At 43.1% G+C, this 18,597-nt stretch overlaps 1 protein-coding gene across 3 annotated transcripts in view; it reads right to left on the reverse strand.

Annotated features, from left to right (window-relative positions):
• Positions 1 to 2,411: 2,411 nt before the first annotated feature.
• Positions 2,412 to 18,597, reverse strand: part of znrf3 (zinc and ring finger 3) — a 139,731-nt gene continuing 123,545 nt past the window's right edge. For all 3 annotated transcript variants that reach the window (XM_060907475.1, XM_060907476.1, XM_060907477.1), the window contains 6 exons: positions 14,427 to 14,501; positions 12,319 to 12,450; positions 9,064 to 9,171; positions 8,783 to 8,950; positions 5,787 to 5,889; positions 2,412 to 5,694 (listed from right to left, as the gene is read on the reverse strand). In XM_060907475.1, the coding sequence (XP_060763458.1) occupies positions 4,085 to 5,694; positions 5,787 to 5,889; positions 8,783 to 8,950; positions 9,064 to 9,171; positions 12,319 to 12,450; positions 14,427 to 14,501 (2,196 nt within the window). In that variant the 3' untranslated portion in view covers positions 2,412 to 4,084. The remainder of the gene's footprint in view (positions 5,695 to 5,786; positions 5,890 to 8,782; positions 8,951 to 9,063; positions 9,172 to 12,318; positions 12,451 to 14,426; positions 14,502 to 18,597) is intronic.

Consider the following 18,597-nt stretch of genomic DNA (forward strand, 5'->3'; position numbering starts at 1 on the left):
GCCAGTTTTGTCAGCCGGGGATCAGTACAGCAGGGCCTCCGCCTTTGGCTGCTACCCGGGGGGAGTTGCTACCTAAGAATTTAACTATCTTGGGGGTTTTGCTCACGAGTGAGGGTAAGGGGGAGTCAGAGTTGGACAGACAGATTGGGGCAGCGTCAGCAGTGATAGGGACGCTAAACCGGTCTGTTGTGGTAAAGAGAGAGCTGATCTAAAAGCCAAACCTCTCAATTTACTGGTCCATCTATGTTCCCACTCTCACCTATGGTCACGAGCTGTGGGTAGTGACCGAAAGAATGAGATTGCGGTTACAAGCAGTAGAAATGAGTTTTCTTCGCAGGGTGGCTGGGCTCTCCCTTAGAGACAGGGTGAGAAGCTTGGTCATTCGGGAGAGACTCAGAGTAGAACCGCTGCTTCTCCACATCGAAAGGAGTCAGTTGAGGTGGTTCGGGCACCTTGTTAGGATGCCCCCTGGACGCCTCCCAAGGGAGGTTCTCTGGGCATGACCCAGGACACGCTGGTCTCTTGGCTGGCCTGGGAACGCCTCAGTATTCCCCTGGAAGAGCTGGTGGAGGTGGCTGGGGAGAGGGAAGTCTGGGCTGCTCTGCTTCGGGCTACCCTGCGACCTAGATCCGGATAAACAGTAGAAAATGGATGGAAGGTCTCGATTATCCTGGGACTCAACCCAGAAGTGAAAATAAAGGGTTTCACTGTGTGCGCTGACTGCCATTTGCAACCAGACACAAAATCATGTTCTTTGCGCTGGTCACTAGATGGTGCTGTTGCATGATTTGACCTCGATTCTGTTCCTGGCATTGGAAAATGAAGAGGCATGCTACGAAGGGTTTTCATTTCAAATCTAATTTTGCCCTTTAACGTTGCCCCTTGCATACTTGACAAGGTAAAAAAGAGAAAATTTAATAATGTTGAATTGTGCCTAGATATCACCAGAATGCACCATTTGAAGTCTCTAATTTCAAAATTTTCCAGGGAAGCATGCCCCCAGACCCCCCTACCAGCCTTCAGGGCCCTGAGGGCTGGGCCAGCCCTTACAGGCAGGGCTGCGCATCAGTAGCACCAGCACTTCTGGGGAAAGCCCTGTGTTGTATACTATAGTGAGGTTTCTCTGTACAGAATAGCACTGGAGTGTACAGCTTTATTCCATCACCCTCTAAAGCGTTGATGGTCCACACCTTCTACATCATTTCTAGTTCTACTGGAAAATGGAGAATAAGACAAGAAGCTCACTTGCTGTTTTTCGACGCTAAAATCAAAGCATAACTATTATCACTTCTGTTTGAGATCAGTGAAATTTGTCTTTAGGCCCGGTCCCACTGGCTGATGGACACAAAACGTATGCAAAAAGGACACAGCGGACGAGCAAAATTTCGGGGGTGGCTCTATCCGTTTTCATCCGCTCCAGAAATGGACAAAATTGGCGAAAATTTGCGAAAACAGAACGGAAAAGAACGGTCGTGGGTAGTATATAGCGGGGATGTTAAACGCATGTTCATAGGAAGCCTAGTGGATGAAAGCGGATGGAAGTGGATGACAGCTCCGAAGGGGTTACCGGTGATAACTGAGAAGCGGACGCATAGCAGAAAGAGCGGATGCATAGCGGATGAAGGGGATGCATCACGTACGCCTAACGGAAACAAAGGGGATGTTGCGCGGATGTATATCGGATGCAGACCGTTCACTGCGCTAGGTGTCCTTCTACATACTCTAGACATACTCCAGACATCCTAAATATACGAGATACATCCCAGATATAAACGCTTTGTCCGTTTTGAATACTTTATATATGAGATGCATACGCTTACATCCTTTCTATTTCCGTGCTACTAACGATGAATAGACGTTTCATGTACCTTATCTTTCCTCCCTCTTTCCGTTTTCAGCTGCAGCGGATGTGAGTTGCGAGGATGCCCAGAGGATGCAGCAGACGTTTAACGGATGATGATGGACATAGAACGTTTGTTGCTCGTATATGTCATGGATTTACATCGTACACGGCGGAAAGTTCATCCGTTCTAAAAGTTTTGTGCAGCTCAAAACTTTTTGCGCGGATGAAATCACAGTGGACGGATGCTCGATGGATAGAGCGTATGAAGCACGTATGCAATGAGTACACAACAGATGCATAGCGTTTTCCAACGGATGGCAAAGATTTTTTTTACGTTTTACATCTTCTTTGCATCCGTAAGTGCAGTGGGGCCGGGCCTTTTCTTATTAAAGGTCATTGTAACAACAACAACAACGTCCCTGCAAATATTCAGTACAACACACGTTTGAATATAAACACGTCGTGTGTTTCAGTGTAGAGTTTTTCCTTCATTTTAAATCATAATATCAATGTACAAGGAAGAAGAGACTTAAAACGCGCACACAAAGAAAGACACAAACATTCTCAATTGAATAAAACCATATAATTTTTCCAAATCTTTGTACACTTTGTTACAAAACTGTATAGTACTAAAATCTTAAAAGCGGTTTTTGGTCAGAGGATATTTAATCATCTCGTGTGCAATTACCATGTATTTACAAAGTTTTCATATTAGTGATCTCCAAAGCAAACACTCCAGAAACTTCTTCAGACACTCTGAACATAAGACATGGCTTACAGATAAATATATTAGTCAATAAATATTCAGAGAACATATTTCCATTTATGAAATGTGCTGCTATACAGATATAGAAATATACACGGCTGAAGCATCTGAAGGATGAGAAATGATGGAGAAAATAATTATATCTTTTTTTAAAAAATTACAAAATATTAATTTTTGTACTTTTATACAATCTTCTTAAGTGCTACAAACAATACAAAAATTAAATAGTGACTCAAGTACCCCAAAAAATGCTATATTCATTTGCAGTACATAACTCTATGGAAGGCAAGATTAGACTGTGTGTGTGTGTGTGTGTGTGTTACAGCACTGTAATTGTTGACGTATAAATAAAGTTATTTTAAAATGTCCGCCTGTGAAAGCCGTATGGGTACATTTCATAGAAACAGCGTAAAATATTCTGTAAAAAAAACAGAAAGGCATGAAGGTGTGTGTGTGAAGTCATTTTATAATTATAGTTTCAAAGTGTGTGTCAGCTTTAAAAAACAAAAACAAATAAAACTGCATTTGTGTCTCCTTAAACTGTTACACTTTGGCCTTTTCAGTCTAACTGTGAACGTGTTCTTTAAAACAGAATTTTAAACAAAACGCAAGTGCACCAAACATTCGAAATATTTCCTAAAAGGAAAACAAAGAGCTGAAACAAATTCGCCAAAAAAAAAAAAAATCCACTAATTCTTGAATAATCTGTTCATTATAATTTCTTATTCTGTAGCTGTTTAACTGCACGTCGGAGACTAGCTAAACTTTGGTGTATAGTACAGACAGCTCAGTAGTCTCCTGCTTATATTAATAAAACCACAACATCAAAAAAGTGTTAATCTTGGTCTGTTTCTGTACTAATGAGTGATCAGTGACCCTGAGAGACAAAGGAGAGGACGAGGTGAAATGGGACAACATGATGGACGTTTTCAAGTTCCCCTGAAACGGCCCACACCCAGCTTTTCCTCTGAAATGTTCGGTTTTGGTTTTATTCATATTTATCTACGTGATGATGATATAGCTAGCCGACATGTCACGCATTTCTGACTAAAATAATTACAAATTTTGAAATACCTCACTTTGTTTTTCACCAGAATTAAATTTGTATTAAACGCACCCCAAAATGTATAGTCATGTGGAATTAAAACCCCTTATGATGCGCGTCTTTTATCCTTTTAATAGGTGTGGCTAAGATTCTGAAGGCCACAGGAATGAAGAACATCAGCGATAAATCAAACCGCACTTCAACCAAATAAATTTTTTTCCATTTCAGAAGTACACTTCAAAACGTTTGAGATGATTTTTTTTTTTTTATTTTAACAGAGGCAAAACTCTCGTAATGAATAAATTCATAAGAAAAGCCATGACTGATAACTCCACCCCCAACTTAAACACGAGCCATTCCCAACTTTTAATAATACGTGCAAATTCTTATGAACTTTGTACTTGTGAGACCATATAAATTTGTTTCCCCCTTACAACCCGGAGCCCTCGGTTGTCAATTTGCTCATTTTAAACTGCGAGGAAAACAGCGTTCTTGCTTCCTCGTCTTGTTGTTGTTGATATGTTTGACCTCTGCATTGTCCTGAGGTGAAAAAACCTTGATTAGTGTCTACAGAAGTCCTGTTCTGTCCTGTTAGAAGGTTTGTTTGAGGCTCGGAAACGAGACCCAATTCGCAGTCCGTGTCCTCGGGGATTATGGGTATCCGCTGAGCAAGTTCGCGACATCCTTGCCCCGAGCAGCCATCGTTGTCCGTCTGGGCGTAGTGTACATTTACAGAATAATCCTCAGCGTAACGTCCGACGGTTCCTCGGTGTACTTTCATTTCTGTGTAGAAGCAGCAAGGCAGTCCGTCGTAGCTAGCACGCTCAGCAGGCGACATCAGTTCATTGCTAGCAGCATAAAAGTTCTGCGCAGAAGCAACGGACACAGTTTGAGGTTCGGCGCCTCGTCGGCAACGTCCGACCCCGTCTGCCCCTTCCTGTCCTTTATGCTCCACGTTCAGCGGAGGAACCTCAAAACAGCAGCTACACGCTGCCCCTTGTTCCCCACAATGCTCCATGGTTCCCTCTAGGGCTGTGGGTGAGGTAGTGCTAGTGATTTCCCTGGTTTCCAGTGACGAATGGCTGCTACAGTTGGGCTCAATGCTGCAATTCGATAGCTGGTCCCCCGAATTGTAGCAAGGTCCTACAGGAGGCGGTATGCAGTCTGTACCTCCTGAAAGAGGAGCCAGTATATCGTCACTAACGGACGAAGTTGCTGGGAATCCTGAACTGGATTCTCCAGCCGCTCCCCGGCACGGACTTTTGCTCCGATAGATGTACGGATCGTAGTCGCTGCTTAAAGAACTTCGAAAAGTTGAGCAGCTTCCATAAACGCCCTGGTTGCTCACTTCCGTGCAATCCAACATAGAGTCACTGGAGGAGCAATGGCATCGTCCTGAACTGCTGCTACTGCTGCTGCTATCGCTGCCAGGACAATCCGCAAGATATCCACTACACACGGACCGTCCATGTCCGTGATAACATCCGAGCCCAGAAGCGCTTCCAGAGTCCCCTAGACGGGAAGAGGACGGTGCTGCCATGTGCACCAAAGTAGGGTACAGAAGTCCAGGTTGGAAGGATCGAGTGTGGCCCTTGTGGGTCGCACCACCGGGCTGACCTTCCTGCTGGGGAAACGTCAACCCTTGGAAGTAGTAGTGCTGATACATGGTCTCATACTGTGAGAAACAAGCGGCACGAGAGAAGTTGCGAGGAAATTTGGGGCGTTTGAAGGCATGTGGTTGAGGGTAAGGAAGTGCTCGATGCTCTAGGGTGCAGTGGTGAGGGTTCATACTGTGGTAACCACGAATGAAATTAGACTGCGGAGGGTAAAGGTTCTGATCCGGATGTTGGTCCACTGTTAATACAGTAATTGGGTTCCCGTGAGGGTCCATGCTAGTACGAGTTGGAAAGGCGGTCACTTGCCCAGCTCGATGCACTCTTCCTGGGTAGTGAACAGGGAGCACCACCCTTGGCTGTTGACTATGGAGACCCGGGTTCCTCGGGTCCATGCATACAGGGCCAGGGTTTCCTTTCTTTTGCTCTGTGTGTGTGTGGGGGGGAATAAAAGTTAATTTTTGCATACACAAGGTAAAGTAAAGGTAGCAGTTACAAGGGTGAGATTTAAGGGCTCACCGATGATGTTATGTCTGCAGTGTGGACAAGTGTGGTGCTGCAGAAGCCAGGGATCCACACACTTCTTGTGGAAACGATGCGCACAAGGGATCACCCTCAGTTCCTGGAGTAGGTAAGAAGATAACAAGGAATCAGGAGGGTCTTTATAATAATCTGTAGTTGGATTTACCAAAACTCTGACCTCGACTTAGTCTTGAAATTTCATCAAATAAATCTTTTGGAGTCTTCGATTACATTACAACTAATTAATCTCTAAAAATGCTCTAAAAAAGAGTCCCGACTCCCCTACTGCACAGGTTCCCAACTGTGGTCCAGGAGAACCCCTTGTCCTGTATATTTTAGTCCCCACCCCCCACCCCACCCCCAACCCCAACCCATACACCCTTGAAATGTTCATTAATTGAACCAGGCGTATTGAGAGTAGGACATGGAGGTGCTGCAGGACTAGAGCAGTGAACCTGTGCTCTCTACTGTAACAGCGGAGGGAGTTGTGTCTCTGGTCTGCCAACGTCATCGCCAACCCCTACGTGATGAATCATGTCTTCTCCCTTCTGCCTGGCCTTTTGTTGCTTTTATTCATCAGTGAAGCAAAAAAAAAAGGGGGGGGGAAGCTTTTGTTCCTTTTGAGTCTTTTCTAAGCCCACTTCCTGTACGCTACCCAGGCGCCCTGCTTTGTGGCTTGTTTTTATTTAACATGACACACAACCCACAAGACAAAAATAAATAAATAAATAAATAAGACAGTTTGAACTCAGTGACACGTTTGTCCTGGGATGACTGGAGTGGCAGAACTGGCACGAGGACACACAATTTGTTCTTTTTTTAAAAGTTCGGTATAATTGTTCTTCCTGTTTGTCTTGGTGTTTCCTGTACTTTAATGCACTTGAAATAAATGTGTAACAGGTGCTGCGTAAATAGATCCTGAAAGCTGATGTGGATTGCATCGAGAAAAAAAGGTCAAAGATTTACCTTTCCCTCTTTAATAACAAAATATTAGACTGTAATAACCTGCTGCACTTACGAGTTGCTTTGTATATTAGCTAAATCCATGAATGTAAAAAAAAAAGCTAAGTAGTATTACATGCTAACAGTAGCCTGTCCTTGTGTGTGTGTGTGTGGTTTTTTAAATACATGAAGCTTTTCCAAAAATAGAAAATACATCTAGAACTTCTAGAAATACTTGGCCAAGCTTTTATCAGTGTCCTGATTGACTGAAAAGAGCAAAATTTGGTGACAGGTTTTTTAAAATGTTAGTACCACTAGCATTCTACAACCCCGATTCCAAAAAAATTGGGACAAAGTACAAATTGTAAATAAAAACGGAATGCAATAATTTACAAATCTCAAAAACTGATATTGTATTCACAATAGAACATAGACAACATATCAAATGTCGAAAGTGAGACATTTTGAAATTTCATGCCAAATATTGGCTCATTTGAAATTTCATGACAGCAACACATCTCAAAAAAGTTGGGACAGGGGCAATAAGAGGCTGGAAAAGTTAAAGGTACAAAAAAGGAACAGCTGGAGGACCAAATTGCAACTCATTAGGTCAATTGGCAATAGGTCATTAACATGACTGGGTATAAAAAGAGCATCTTGGAGTGGCAGCGGCTCTCAGAAGTAAAGATGGGAAGAGGATCACCAATCCCCCTAATTCTGCGCCGACAAATAGTGGAGCAATATCAGAAAGGAGTTCGACAGTGTAAAATTGCAAAGAGTTTGAACATATCATCATCTACAGTGCATAATATCATCAAAAGATTCAGAGAATCTGGAAGAATCTCTGTGCATAAGGGTCAAGGCCGGAAAACCATACTGGGTGCCCGTGATCTTCGGGCCCTTAGATGGCACTGCATCACATACAGGCATGCTTCTGTATTGGAAATCACAAAATGGGCTCAGGAATATTTCCAGAGAACATTATCTGTGAACACAATTCACCGTGCCATCTGCCGTTGCCAGCTAAAACTCTATAGTTCAAAGAAGAAGCCGTATCTAAACATGATCCAGAAGCGCAGACGTCTTCTCTGGGCCAAGGCTCATTTAAAATGGACTGTGGCAAAGTGGAAAACTGTTCTGTGGTCAGACGAATCAAAATGTGAAGTTCTTTATGGAAATCAGGGACGTCGTGTCATTCAGACTAAAGAGAAAAAGGACAACCCGAGTTGTTATCAGCGCTCAGTTCAGAAGCCTGCATCTCTGATGGTATGGGGTGGCATTAGTGCGTGTGGCATGGGCAGCTTACACATCTGGAAAGACACCATCAATGCTGAAAGGTATATCCAGGTTCTAGAGCAACATATGCTCCCATCCAGACGACGTCTCTTTCAGGGAAGACCTTGCATTTTCCAACATGACAATGCCAAACCACATACTGCATCAATTACAGCATCATGGCTGCGTAGAAGAAGGGTCCGGGTACTGAACTGGCCAGCCTGCAGTCCAGATCTTTCACCCATAGAAAACATTTGGCGCATCATAAAACGGAAGATACGACAAAAAAGACCTAAGACAGTTGAGCAACTAGAATCCTACATTAGACAAGAATGGGTTAACATTCCTATCCCTAAACTTGAGCAACTTGTCTCCTCAGTCCCCAGACGTTTACAGACTGTTGTAAAGAGAAAAGGGGATGTCTCACAGTGGTAAACATGGCCTTGTCCCAACTTTTTTGAGATGTGTTGTTGTCATGAAATTTAAAATCACCTAATTTTTCTCTTTAAATGATACATTTTCTCAGTTTAAACATTTGATATGTCATCTATGTTCTATTCTGAATAAAATATGGAATTTTGAAACTTCCACATCATTGCATTCCGTTTTTATTTACAATTTGTACTTTGTCCCAACTTTTTTGGAATCGGGGTTGTAATAGATTATTTGAATCACTAGTTAACAGCTAGTTAATTGAACTCATCTCACAAAGGAAACTGAAGCGTAACCGGGCACAGTGTGACGCGTTTACAGTCCTGCATACGTAAAACCTTTACCTCTCCATCGATGTATTTCTCGAGGCAGATGGCGCAGTCCGACGTCGAGCTGCTGCTCAGAGAATCCAACGCACTGCAGCTGCTCTCACGCTGACCTTTAACCTTTGCCTTAAACTTTCGGGTCTCCATTTTCTCCAGAGCCTGAATGGCCATCCTGTTCATAGAACTCTGGATGGAAAAAAAAAGACACTGAGAAAATAAAGGAGGTGCAAAACAAGCTATTTTATTTAAATCGTTTCTGTTTCTGCCTTTTATATCCGCCGTGAGAGGACGCTGTGTACCTGGCTGCGTCTCTGCTTCAGTTTGATTTTGATGAGGAGAATGAGGCACACCAGAGACACCACGACGAAGAACGCTAGGAAAATCCCCATGTCGAAATACTCAGTGGGCTGCAACAATAAGTGAAGAACAGTTTATTGATCAAATCCTGGGTAACAGTCAACACATTAAATACGGTGCTATTATTAACGAGACCGTCAATGATGGCGTAGCTCACTCCGGCCCGGTCTAGTTCAGAAGGAACAATCTAAAGTGGGCCACCTTGTGCAATATATATTGCAAACTATATACAAGCTATATATAGAAGCGATATCCACCTTAGGAATACCGACCTATTTACCAGAAAGAATCTAAAATGGCGAGGAATTGACCGAGAAGAAGCAATTTTTGTTGAACTGCTGAAGGCATTAAGTCCATAACTTCATTAATAATTGTAATGAAGCAAATCTGTTTAGAAGTTATATGCACCCTAGGTACCCCTACCTTCATGCCAGAAAGAATTGAAGAAGCGATTTGTGTGGAAACTGCTCGTTAGGGATTGATTGATTCCTCCATATCTTCATTATTAACTGCAATTATGCAAATTTGTGTAGAAGCTATATGCACCCCAGGCAGACCTACCTTCCTGCCAAAAAGAATAAAAATCGGTGAAGAACTGAGAGAGAAGAAGCGATTTTCATGAAATGTGGACGACGCTGGACGGACAACGGACAGCACTACACATGATGGCGTAAACTCATCTCCTGTTGGCCGGATGAGCTCATAAATATTCATAGGTTAACATATTACACCAAGGTCTGGGTTAAAGCTACTAGTCTTTGACTTATTATTATTATTATTATTATGAAGCAGAAACACTGTTGAAGATCGTGTGCTGTACATGGAGATGATATTAAGATGTTAAAACTGAATCCCACATGTTGTTGACGTTAACCTGAGTTAATACAACCAGCAACATAACGAAAGTGAAATTCACCCACATGATGAAGCACAAATCTGTGTATGGACCCATCCCACATAACGTCACGACAAATGCGGCTGCCATTTTGGACATGAACTACCAGTAGTCTACCACAGCCAACAACGAGGAACGACGGCGAAGCATCGAAAGGAATATAGCCATCAAAGAAAGTTTTTACTTTCAGCAAGACTTCCATCATGCCATTATATTGTTGTGCACCTGGATGTAGTAACCATCAACACACAAGGCAAGATTTATCATTTTATCGGATCCCGACAGATGCTGACCGACGGAGAAGATGGATGGTCTCGAAAATATTGGCAAAATGATGTTTACTGACATAGCAATCGTGTGTAACGGGAAGCATTTGCATATCCGAAGTGTTGTGTTTACATCAAAGATAAAATAAACCGATATGACAACGACTGCTGCTGCCAGGTTGGGGACACAAACTAGTAGAAAGGAAGTGTGCCAACATTGCCAACACACTTCCTTTGTGGTCGATTCTGCTTTAAAGTAAGATGCATTTAATTATTCGTCTGCTGTGGGTTTGGAATCGGTAGCCTGACCGATTCGTTCATGTTTGTGGTGCCATTTGTTTGTTGACGCGTGTTGAAATGGAAGATTGGTTGTTGACATGATTTCCAGTGATGCTTTGGTGCTGCTGTGGATCAGATGTGTTGAGTAGCCTGACTGTATTTTTTTTCTTGCGTGTGGTATCATTGTTGACGCGAGGTTGTTTTTTGAACATGCCAATGCGGACACGATTTCCCCTGATGAGTTATGACTTCAGACGCGATGCGTGTGTGGAGTCCGCGTGATATGTGTGTAAGATAGGCTTCTCATGTGTTTGGAGATCCGCGCTCCGAGACAAGCGCAAGCGCAAGCGCACCCCCCCCCAAGGGAAAAAAAGGGACCTCCCGAAAATATCGGCATAGTTTGAACACTGGGTTGGAGAAAGTAATGGCAAATAGTGAGTGCACAAACCATAGAAGGTAAACTGTACACAGCGCCAGGGCAGTGTGATGGTATGTCTACTTTTAGATTGTGTTAGCTTATCAATGAACACACTCGTCACTCGACGAGTTTCACGTCTTTACGATGGATACTTAAATGTGTGTTAGGTATTATTGTTGCAGTCTAAGCAGTCATTGTAGCAGCTAGATGAGCGAGAACCGAAAGGGTCTGTGCCATAAACCGTTATTTCTTCATGTCCAAAATGGCGGTCGCGTTTACGAAGGTCACGTGAGTGGGTAGGGTCCATAGTTAACATTTGTTTTATTCTTTATTTCTGTTGTGTAATAGTGTTTTATAAAAGCACCAGTTCCGCACTGACTGATGACTCAAACATTTAAATGTGTTCCTGGCCAGTGAAGATCAGTTTTACATCCTGACACAGTGATTCTGACTGTAATGAACAAATAACACTTCGTTATAAAGAGATTCCAAATCTGTAAGAATCAAATAAAATGATTCCAATCCTGATAAACTGACTCTCATGGCGTGAAGCTTTAAAGTAAGTGAGAATGTAATAAAGTGACTGCAGTTCTGACACAATGACTTAAAATCAAATCAGAAATTTCATCCTGATTCAAACAAAATGATTCAGACAAAATAATTAAGAATCTAATAAAGTGATTCAAATCCTGATAACCGATTCTGTTCAAGTGATTCAATTAAAGTGATTTCAATTCTGGTACAATTACACTAATAAAGTGATATGAAATAATTGAGAATCTAATAACTTGATTCTGTTTAAGTGATTCAGAAATATTAAGTGAGAATCTAATAAAGTGATTTGATTTCTGATCAACTGATTCCGATAAAGTGATTCTTTAAGCAATTAAGAATCTAATAAAGTGATTCTTTAAGTAACTGAGTATCTACTAAAGTGATTCCAGTTCTGATACAATGACTTGAATAAAGTGATTCTTATAAAATAATGAAGAATTTAATCAATTTAAACTGATTTCAATACAGTGATTCTGACAAATTAAGAATCTAATAATTCCTATTCCGATAGTGTTTCTGATGAAGTGAGTCATAAATTAACTGAGAATCTAATAAATTCATATCTGATAAACTGATTCCTCCAAATTTATTAAGAATCTAATAAAATGATTACAATTCTGATAAAGCGATTCATACAAAATAATTGTGAATCAAATGAAGTGATTCTGAATCTGATAAAGTGATTCGAATAAAAATGAATCTAGAAAACTAACTCTGATAAATATTCCTCATCAGACAAAATGATTTTGATAAAGCGACGGTGATGGTGGTTGTAGGTTCTTACCCTCGGAGGCCGATGCTGGATTCTGGCTCGTGCCACTTTCTGTTTATTTACTATGTTCATCAGTTTAACAGCATCAGCTCCTTTAACGTAGACCACTGGCCTCTTCAGGGGGTCCTCAGAGAGCTGGTTTAGCTGGACAAACAGAGAATCAGAGAAGGAGGAGAATTTAGAGAGAGGATTTAGATTTATAAAATACAAAGACAACCAACCGGAAAGACAGACAGGAAGGAGAAAGGGAAAGCGGAAAAAGAGAGAGAGAAGGTAAAAAAATCAAGACAGGATACGGGAGGGATAAAGATAAGATTTGGGGAAGGAGAAAGGACGGGAGATGAAGGAAGAAGAAAAGGGAAAGGGGGGAAAGGAGGTATGGGAGCGGCATGAGAGAAATGAAAATGTTAGGATATTAAACAAGTGTATGATTTACACTTGTAACATTATAGCACTGGATGGTGTGATATCCTTTAATAAATGTTTTTAAAGTTACAAACTGAATGGAAGCAGCTGATACGGTGTACAAAAATTATTTTACATAAATGTTAATTTTTAAAAAGTTTTTTTTCCTTTTCAAGATTCTAATGCCGCTTTTCCACTACCAACGCGGCTGAGTTGGGCTGAGCCGTGCCGTGCTGAGTCGGGCTGAGTCGAGCTGAGTGGGGCTGTTGGAGTTGCATTTCGACTACAACCGCGCTGAACCGTGCTGGCTGGAAGTGGGTGGACACATTGGGTGGAGTTAGCGAAAGTGGGTGGACGTCACGTGATGTCGTTAAGCGGCGCAAACAGTGACATCAGTGAGCTTTTAAGCGGTAGTCTCACGACCCGGATAGTAAACAATAAACATGGAGGACATGGAGTCGTTAGTGTTGCTGGTCTTGGTGCTGTGGCTTGTTGTCACCGACAACGCCAACAGATACTGGCAAGAGCGTGTAGATGAGGCGAGGCGCATAAGGCTTCAGAAATTCTCGTAATTCTTCTTCTTCCGGGTTTACGGTGTTTACAGATCCCAGCGTGCTCGCGGGGCGTGTGTGGGCATGTGAGGACACTCCTCCTCACCAATCAGTGCACAGGGGAGTGTCTGCTCACGCCCCCAGCCTCACTCAGCTCGGTTTGGCTCGCTTCAGCCCCACTCCAAAACCGTGCGAGTTTTGGGTGCTAAGCAGGGCTGAAGCGAGCTGAGTCGTGCTGTTCTAAGGTAGTCGAAACGCGAGCCGTGTCGGGCTGAAGTGAGCTGAAAAAGGGTAGTGGAAAAGGGCCATAAGTAGGTCAATAAATAAAACGAGACCGTCAATAACGGTGTAGCTCACTCTGGCCCCGTCTAGTCCAGAAGGAACGATCTAAAGCGGGCCACCTTGCACAATAAATGTTGCAAGCTATATACGCTGTATACAAGCGATATATAGAAGCGATATCCACCCTAGGAATACCGACCTATTTGCTAGAAAGAATCCAAAACGGCGAGGAATTGACCGAGAAGAAGCAATTTTTGTTGAACTGCTCATTAAGGCTTAATTAGTCCATAACTTCATTAATAATTGTAATGAAGCAGATCCAGGTAGAAGCTATATGCACCCTTGGTCCCCCTACCTTCATGCCAGAGAGAATCAAAATCGGTGAAGAATTGAGGGAGAAGAAGCAATGTGTGTGGAAACTGCTCGTTAGGGATTGATTAATTACTCCATATCTTCATTATTAATTCCAATTATGCAAATTTGTGTAGAAACTATGTGCACCCCAGGCAGACCTACCTTCCTGCCAAAAAGAATAAAAATCAGTGAAGAACTGAGAGAGAAGAAGCGATTTTTGTGAAATGTGGACGCCGCCGGACGGACGACAGACAACACAACACAACACATGATGACATAAACTCATCACCTGTCGGCCAGATGAGCTCATAATTAAATACATTTTTGTGTACATTACATGTCAAACTTTAAAGTGTAGAAATGCCTTTCAGAATCATAGGATGAGATGTTTGTCATGTCCCCATCCTCCTATATATACAGATGGTTAACATGTGTTAAAATAAAGTATATTATCATTTAAAAGTTTTGGTAAAACCTCTTCAACACCACCACCACTGGAGAAAACAGACAGGCTGAGAGACGACTCACTTGATCGATGGCGTCTGGATTTTCGGACACGTCGAAGATCACGGCCGTAGCTCCTCTCTGCACCGCCCTCTTTGCCTGCATGACAAGAACGAAAAATTAACTTAGTTGCTGATAATTGTTTATATGATCTTCTGAAATTCTTCACTGTATCCTGTCATTTCACTGAGCTTTACAAAGATTCGTTAGAGTTTCAGTCGAAACACCAAACCCTTTTATCGCTGTTAGCATGGCTGCCCACTGCTCTGGGTATGTGTGTGTGCGCTCATTGCTCACGTGTGTGTGCATGTGTGTTCACTGCTTCAGATGGGCTAAATGCAGAGAGGAATTTCACAAGTGCGTGATGAATAAAGTTGTGCTTTCTTTTCTTTCTTTCTTTAAATTATGCATCCATGTTCTCCTCACAGCCACTAGAGGACACTATTGACCTCTAGTAACCACTTCCACTTTTAAACAGTGTGACAAGGCCAAAATGATAGAGTTTTAGAGAAAATGCAGCAAACAAATTCATCTCATCTCATTATCTGTAGCCGCTTTATCCTTCTACAGGGTCGCAGGCAAACTGGAGCCTATCCCAGCTGACTACGGGCGAAAGGCGGGGTACACCCTGGACAAGTCGCCAGGTCATCACAGGGCTGACACATAGACACAGACAACCATTCACACTCACATTCACACCTACGCTCAATTTAGAGTCACCAGTTAACCTAACCTGCATGTCTTTGGACTGTGGGGGAAACCGGAGCACCCGGAGGAAACCCACGCGGACACGGGGAGAACATGCAAACTCCACACAGAAAGGCCCTCGCCGGCCCCGGGGCTCGAACCCAGGACCTTCTTGCTGTGAGGCGACAGCGCTAACCACTACACCACCGTGCCGCCCCAGCAAACAAATTAAAAAAAAATTTTTAATGAGATTGTGGGGAAAAAAGACTACATGGCTTCCCTGTTAGATTCCGGAGAAGCCACTAAAATGATCACCACCAAAACTAGAAAAACAAATGCTATGTAACTAAACTAAAAGAAACTATGATGTGAAATTCAAAGAAATGGAAACATCCAAGAAGGTGTTGGGGTGCATGATGGAGAACTTTGGTGTGTGATGGAGAACGTCAGCATAGGTGTACGAAATCGAGAAAATGTTACTGTGTGATGGAGAATGTTGGTGTACACACTGTCAAAAATCATCTTATGGACAAAATGCAAACTTTTTCGATCCACATTATGATAGGTCTTAAAGGAATGATGGGGGAGGGGAGGAGGAACGAGGATGGCGCAGCTCCACTACCGACCAATTTGTGGTTCCACTACTTGGAGCTCGATTCTGTGATAGAGACAAGAGACAGCACCCATGGGACATTGTGTGTGTGAAAAGATATTGAGTGATACCAGAATGAGAACGAAAGATCAAAAGGACACGAGAAAGCAAACAGTGCACACACACACAGAGCTTTTGATCTCTCGTTTGCTGGCATTCCTCCATCCACTCTCACCTCGGTACTGGCAAAAGGAAGCGAGGATGAGAGGACAGGAAGTCCACAGAAGTGCTCAGGGGAAGTAATCAGTATTACACAAAATCTAGTTGTTATCAATCCACTGCATCTTACGTAACAGTAATTACAACATTAATACCATCGGTTTCACACACACTTTTCACGTCGTAAGCAATACCACGTTAACCCAACGTTCACCAAACAACATGAAATTAACATTCACCATCCAAACACCGCCATCATCCAACTAAATATGAAAGGACAACAAACACCAATGTTCATTAAACAAAACAAAAAAATGTTCTCCAACTAAATGCCAATGTTCCCAATTAAGTCTTTCACTGGAACTTTATAATGAGCAGTGCGGGTGTGTGTGATGGGAAACATTGGTGTTAAATGGTAAAACATGGGAAAGGTTGTTTATTTTTAATACAAGAAGTTTGGTTTTTGCATGAAGAACACTAACTTTTGACAGACAATGTTGCTGATATTGAACAGTGGCATTTGGATGGTGATGGTTAAATCCTATGTTGTTGAGTCTAGATGGAAACAGAGAAAATCGGCATCTGTACGATGGAAAAAAGTCCCCAGTCGTTGATCGCCGATGTGGTCCCGGTCTTTGATGAGTTCCCGGTTGTTGATCATGACCCCGGTCTTTGACAAGCTCCCGGTTGTTGATCGCTGATGCATCCCTGTTTTTTGACAAGTTCCTGATCATTGATCTCCAATGTGTCTCTGGTCTTTGATGAGTACCCAGTCATTGATCGCCGATGTGCCTCCATTTGTTGATGAGTTCCTGGTGGTTGATTTCTGATGCGTCCCTGGTCATTGATCGTCGATGTGTCCCCGGTCTTTGATGAGTCTCCAGTCATTGATCACCGAGGTGTCCCTGGTTGTTGATCATCGATGTGCCCCCGGTCTTTGATGAGTCCCCGGTCGTTGATCGCTGATGTGTCCCTGGTCATTGATCGTTAATGTGCCCCAGTCTTTGACAAGTCCCTGGTGGTTGATCTCTGATGTGTCCCCGGTCACTGATTGCCGGTGTGTACCCGGTCTTTGACGAGTCTCCAGTCGTTGATCGCCGATGTGTCCCTGGTCGTTGATTATCAATGTGCCCCCAGTCTTTGACGAGTCCCCGGTTGTTTATCACCGATGTGTCCCTGGTCGTTGATCGCTGATGTGCCCCCAGTCTTTGACAAGTTCCTGATTGTTGATCGCCCATATGTCCCTGGTCTTTAATGAGTCCCCAATCATTGATTGCTGATGTGCTTCCAGTTCTTGATGAGTCCCTGGTGGTTGATCTCTGATGCATCCCCGGTCATTGATTGCTGATGTGTCCCCGGTCGTTGATTGCCAATGTGCTCCCAGTCGTTGATGAGTTCCTGGTCGTTGATTGCCAGTGTGTCCCTGGTCGTTGATCGCCGATGTGCCCCCAGTCTTTGACGAGTTCCCAATCGTTGATCGCCAATGTATCTCCAGTCTTTGATGAGTCCCCAGTCATTGATTGCTAATGTGCGCTCGGTCTTTGAGGAGTCTCCGGTCGTTGATCGCCAATGTGCACCCAGTCTTTGACAAGTCCCCGGTCACTGATCGCTGATGTGTCCCTGGTCGTTGATTGCTGATGTGCCTCCAGTCTTTGACGAGTACCCGATTATTGATCGGTGATATGTCCCTGGTCTTTGATGAGTCCCCAGAAATTGATTACCAATGTGCCTCCAGTTTTTGATGAGTCCCTGGTGGTTGATCTCTGGTGCATTCCAGGTCATTGATTGCCGATGTGTCCCTGGTCGTTGATTGCCAATGTGCCCCCGGTCTTTGATGAATTCCTGTTCATTGATCGCCGATGTGTCCCCGGTCTTTGATGAGTCCCCAGTCATTGATTGCCGATGTGCCTCCAGTCGTTGATGAGACCCTGGTGGTTGATCTCTGATGCATCCCTGGTCATTGTTCGCCGAGGAGTCCCAGGTCTTTCACGAGTCCCTGGTCTTTGATGAGTCCCCAGTTGTTTACCATTTTATGACCATGATGTCAGAGCAACTGATTTTCCATGAATCACTCTTATTTCTAGGTGCCTGAATCACTAATTTCTTCCCCTCGGCATCATCCACGGTCTCTTGAGGAGAATGAGGAGGTGTAAAGATTTCCACCTGGCACCTCACGTTTTTAGAGACAGTATGGCCATTATGGAAGTCTCATTAGAGTTTCAGAAGGGAGAAACTTTTGTGCCACCCAGTTATTTGAACTCAATTTCCCAACTCAATGCACTGCTATTCTGATGTTGGAGCCAAAAACAGCTCCAGATGCAGATTAGCCACAGAACCAGAGGAAAGATCAGACATTACACTTGGGTAAAACATTTCAAGAACAGATGACTGAATAATCTTGTTTTTTTTTCCAGATAGGACAAGTTTTGTCAGCTTAATTTTTCCACGAATATTCATTTGAAAATGACCTGAGGACCTTCCCTGAAACATCTGTCTCGTGGAGGGGGGGGTTGGTGTTTTTCCATACCATCATCCTGACAGTTTTTATGTACACAATGTTCTTATTTATAAGCCAGAGATCTAAAGGCAGAAACAGGCAATTAGGTGTGGGTTAGAAACTGGTCAGACGTGCAGACGTGAAACAGGGCTTATTTACAGTTCTTATACAGAAACAGTGTTCACTTTTCACCTCATTGA

Source organism: Neoarius graeffei, chromosome 24 (assembly GCF_027579695.1).
Source record: "Neoarius graeffei isolate fNeoGra1 chromosome 24, fNeoGra1.pri, whole genome shotgun sequence".
NCBI lineage: Eukaryota > Metazoa > Chordata > Actinopteri > Siluriformes > Ariidae > Neoarius > Neoarius graeffei.